The 4,508-nt window shown below is 66.2% G+C and overlaps 1 protein-coding gene across 1 annotated transcript in view; it reads right to left on the reverse strand.

The window, feature by feature from the left end:
- Positions 1-1,587: 1,587 nt before the first annotated feature.
- The window catches only part of MNEG_13473 (hypothetical protein), a gene marked incomplete at both ends in the record, with an annotated part of 4,169 nt that continues 1,248 nt past the window's right edge, over positions 1,588-4,508 (reverse strand). Inside the window, 5 exons of the mRNA XM_014038055.1 lie at positions 1,588-1,748; positions 2,082-2,788; positions 3,126-3,250; positions 3,753-3,862; positions 4,087-4,215. Coding sequence (XP_013893509.1) covers positions 1,588-1,748; positions 2,082-2,788; positions 3,126-3,250; positions 3,753-3,862; positions 4,087-4,215 — 1,232 coding nt within the window. The remainder of the gene's footprint in view (positions 1,749-2,081; positions 2,789-3,125; positions 3,251-3,752; positions 3,863-4,086; positions 4,216-4,508) is intronic.

Below are 4,508 nucleotides of genomic sequence, written 5' to 3' on the forward strand. Positions count from 1 at the left end.
GCCGCGCCCGGCGGCGCCGCGCCCGGCGGCGCCTTGTCAGCCACCCCATCATTGTCCTCGTCAGCGACGACCTCCGAGTAGCACTCCCCTGCCGACTTCACCGCAGCCTTGTCACACTTGGCGCCGCACTCGTTCGCGTACGTGCGATAGCTCTTCCCGCCATCCGCGGACGCGCAGACCGGCCGCCAGTCGAGCGGGCAGGCGCAGGGCCGCGCGGAGCCAGGTGCGGCTGCGGCGGCGGCGCCGGGTGCGCTGACGGCGGCGCCGCTGTTGTAGCTGCAGGGGCCGTCGCTGATGACCTGGTAGCCCTCACACTTTGCCAGGCAGATATTGCTGAACTGCTTGCCCCTGGTTTGGGAAGCGCGAGGGGTGAGCGCCGCGACAGGGGCAGGGGCACACCTGTGCTGTGTGGTTCGTTCGTGCGCGGCGGGTGCCGTGCAGAGGCCCGATGAGCTGCGCTGCAATGCACAATTGTTCAGCCGCCGCAAGCAGTAGTCATCCGCATGAGTTGAAGTCTGCTGGACCGCCTGGCAGCGGTACCCCGCATCCCTGCATTTCAGCCATGCACTGTCTGCCTGCGTGCCGCCCATTGCCGCCATCCCAAAGCCGGCATGCCACTCTCACCCCGCACACACTGGCTTCAGCTCCCGGCTGCAGGCACAGACTTTTGGTTGAGCTGCGGGTTGAGCTGTGGGTTGTGCCACGATTGGGGGCGCAGGAGGGTGCGGCAACAACTGTGTCGTCAGCAGCGCAAGTGCAGCGGCACAGGGGGCCTGCACCTGCAATGTTCGCTGTACCAATCGCCACTCCAAAGCAAAATTTGGAGGCTAACTTCACCATTCGAGGTGACGTGCAAGGCTAAGAGGCCTGATGGATGTGCCGAAAACGAGGCATCAGTGTCACCCGCCCCTCCTGGCCGGTTCCCTGGAACACCGCAAGCACGTATCTATAACAAATTATGTATTGATTCATTTGCGCTGCAACTCACCCGTGGTTGCAGGCGCTCCAGCGAGGCAGCAGGCCACCATCACCAGCGCCACCGCTGGCCTCCAACCACGCATCTGAAAGTTTTTCTGCAATGTGACGGCTTTTTCACCAAAGGCAGCCGCAAACCACATGCACCTTGTCCAGATTGCTGGGCCGGACCGCTGGGCGACGGTGCAAAACGTTTATCAGTGATGCTGCAACTTAGCGTGGCCTTATGACTTACAGACTGACAAGAACAGGACGGCATTTTGCTCACACCGCCGGTCTCATCACGGACTCGGCACCTGCCCGCTTGGCACTTGCCGCCTTCGCCCTTGTTGGTCATCACGATCGTGCTCGGCATGCCCAGGCTGTGACACCACCCTCCAGCTGCACCCACCACCCGCGCACTTCACATGATTAATAGATGCAGCCATGCGACCACTGGCAGCGTTTACACACGCATGCATGGGCAGGTGCGTTGTTTGGTGCTTGGTGCATGGCACCTCCAGTGCATGGGTTGAACCCCCACCCCTGAGCCGAGCTCGAACGCCATGCCGTGCCATGGCATGTGGGGGCCGCCGCAGCAATCGCCACCGAAGCGGCGCGGCCGCGTCTCACCCCGCCGCCGTGAGCACGGCCTGCAGCTGCTGCCCCAGGCCCTCACCGGCCCCGGCCACGGCTGCCTGCAGGTCTGCGCCGTGGATGGCCGACGCGGCGGCCAGCTGGTCCCGCAGGAAGGCGCTGATTCTGAGTCGACGCAGGGGCTCCGCTTCCGACATCTGGCGCCACATGGGTTTTGGGAGACAGAGAGGTGCGGGACGTGAGAGTGTGTGTGCGAGCCGGCATGCTCGTGTGTGCGCATGCGCGCGTGTGTGCGTGTGTGTGTGTGTGTGTGTGCGCGCGCGCGCGCGTGTGTGTGTGTGTGTGTGTGTGTGTGTGCGTGCATGCGTGCATGCGTGCATGCGTGCATGTGCATGTGCGCTTGCGGCTGTACGTGTGCGTGCTTTGATGCACGATCGCAACGTCGCACAATTCACAATCATGCCGGCGAAAACCGCCCCGTCAGGCTCCCCGCTCCCCTCCCTCCGGGGTGCCAAAGCTCCACCGCTCACCGCCGCCCGCCGCTGCGCCTCGCCGGCCGCCTCCTCAGACAGCGCGAGGCTCTCCCCGCCCCACCCGCCGTCGTCGCCGCGCGGCGCGTCGTACAGCGGGCTGCAGTACAGCCCGTCCGCCTCGGCGTCACCCGTCGCCTCCACCTCGTGCCACACCGCGGTGACGTGGCCCACGATCGCCGCCGCGTGCGCGAGCTGCGCCTTCGTCGGCAGCGCCAGCAGCGCGCACAGGGCGAGCGCCGACAGCTTCCGCGCGAGCGGCAGGCCTATTGAGTCGAACCGCTCCGCCCACGTACCCGCCAGGGCACCCACGAGCCGCTCGAGCCCGTCCGCCGGCGCGGCGCCGTCGCTCCCCGCCGCGTCTGCTGCAGCCGAGAACAGCAGCTGCCTGAAGCCGTCCGGGCTCTGCAGCAGCAGCCGCGCGACGACGCCGAGCCCATTCGCGACGACGCCCGGCGGCTCGCCGCCGCCGAGCAGCAGAGCGAGGAGCCGGCGCAGCGCGGGCGCGAGGAGGGCGGGCGCCTCCGATGGGAACAGCGAGAGCAGCAGGTCGAGCGGCGGCAGCAGCAGCAGGGTGCCGCGCTCGTTGACGGTGCCTATGTAGCCCGCGAGCATGGCGGCGAGGGCGGGGCCGTGCTGCTGCAGGAAGGGGGCGCCGCCGAGGAGGACAAGGCTCGAGACGATCTGGAGGCCGGCGCGGATGTACTCTGCGGGTGTGACGTGCGCGGTCGATCATATCATTGGGTGAGAAGGAAGAAGACGAGCCAGAAGTTGCGAGGGTGGGGCCGGCGCGCTGGCGCGGGTACGTTGATGCCGGTTGTTTGTGCGTGGCGCGCGGGCCGGCTGGCGCGTGCGGGGCCCATGCAGGAGGGTCGAGGGCCCCGGGTTTGAGCTGCGGCGTCCGCTAGACCGCGCCGCGCTCGGCAGCCAAGGAGCAGCGTGCAAGAGTGGAGAGACGGAGAGTTTGTCTTGACATGTGTCGATCATTCGACGTCAATCCTTTCACAACAACAACGGACGGACCAGCAGGCCTGAGACACCCACCCGTGGAGCAGGCCATCGCCTGCAGCAGCAGCGGGAACAGCTGGATGAGCGGCGCGTGCGGCGCGGGCGCGTTGCGCAGCGCGACCAGCCACAGCAGCAGCCCGTCTTCCAGGAGTTCAGGCTCCCTTGGTGGTGGGGGTTTGGGGGAGAGCAGGGATCGGAGGGTTTTAGAACGACTCAGAAGTCGTGGCAAGAGTTGGGGGAGTGGCGCGAGTTGGGCTTTGGCACGAGTGGGAGGTGTTGGCGAGAGTGTGAATTTTGGCAAGAATAGGGTCTTGGGGGGTGAATGGGTTGAGAAGCGGGGAACAAGGCCAGCAGCAGTCAAATTACTGCTGCTGGCCTTGTTAACCCCCCCCCAAACCCTAAATCCTAAACCCAAACCCTAAACCCTAAACGCCTATTCAAATAAAGGGCGCCTGCAGTGGTCAAGCCGCATCTAAAGGCAGCCGAGGCAGAGCCCAGCACGGGCGAGTCTGGGGTGCACCGCCCCCCTCCTGTTTTGGCCGCGCCTTCCCGACGTGCCTTCCACCGCCGCGGCAACCCCTGCGTCCGCAGCGGCGGCCCTCCACCCGGCGCCTCCGGCAGCGGCCGCCGGCCCCTCCCTCCAGCCCTCCTCCCGCCCCCCACCTGCTGCTGCCCGCGTCGAGTGAGTGCTGCAGCAGCGGGACCAGCAGGGGGTATGCCGCGGGGGAGTCTGGGCCCAGCACGTTGATCAGCAGCTGAAGCGCCGCCAGGACCTGCGGCAGATCACAACGGTTCATGGGTGCAGTTGGTTGCAGCGGCAGTTGCACGAAAGGAGCCGTGGATGTGACATAAGCAGGGTTCACAAGAGAGCAAGCTGCCACCTGCGTGCATCGGCACGTGAGGATCAGGCCGAATCTGAGCTGCCTGCATAGGGCGCGTTTTGCGGCCATCGCAACTGCGCGCTGCTGGGCTGGGTGGTGTCGCGCGGCGGCCGCACCTGTATCCGCAGCAGGCTCTGCCCCTCGGCCGCCTGCCACACGCGTGGCAGCAGCTGCAGGATGCCGTCACAGAAGGGCCGCACGTCCGGGCCCAGCCGCTCAATTATGAGGTTGAGCAGGCTGAAGACCTGGGAGAGGGGCAGGGAGGGGGCAGGACGGGGGAGAAGGGGGCTGGCCCTCAGCAGTCCAGCCATGGCTAGCTTTGGCGCCTGCATTGGTGATCGAGGATGCGCAGCAGCAAATGCACATGCATGCACCCACCCAACCATCACATCCGCCCACCCATGCACATGCACACCCGCCCGTCCGCTCACCCACGAACCCACACACGTACACACTCACACATGTGCCTACACACACACACACACACACACGCGCGCGCGCACACACGCACATACACGCGCACACACCCAAACGCAAA

The sequence above is a fragment of the Monoraphidium neglectum genome, assembly GCF_000611645.1.
Source record: "Monoraphidium neglectum strain SAG 48.87 unplaced genomic scaffold scaffold03847, whole genome shotgun sequence".
Classification (NCBI taxonomy): Eukaryota; Viridiplantae; Chlorophyta; class Chlorophyceae; order Sphaeropleales; family Selenastraceae; genus Monoraphidium; species Monoraphidium neglectum.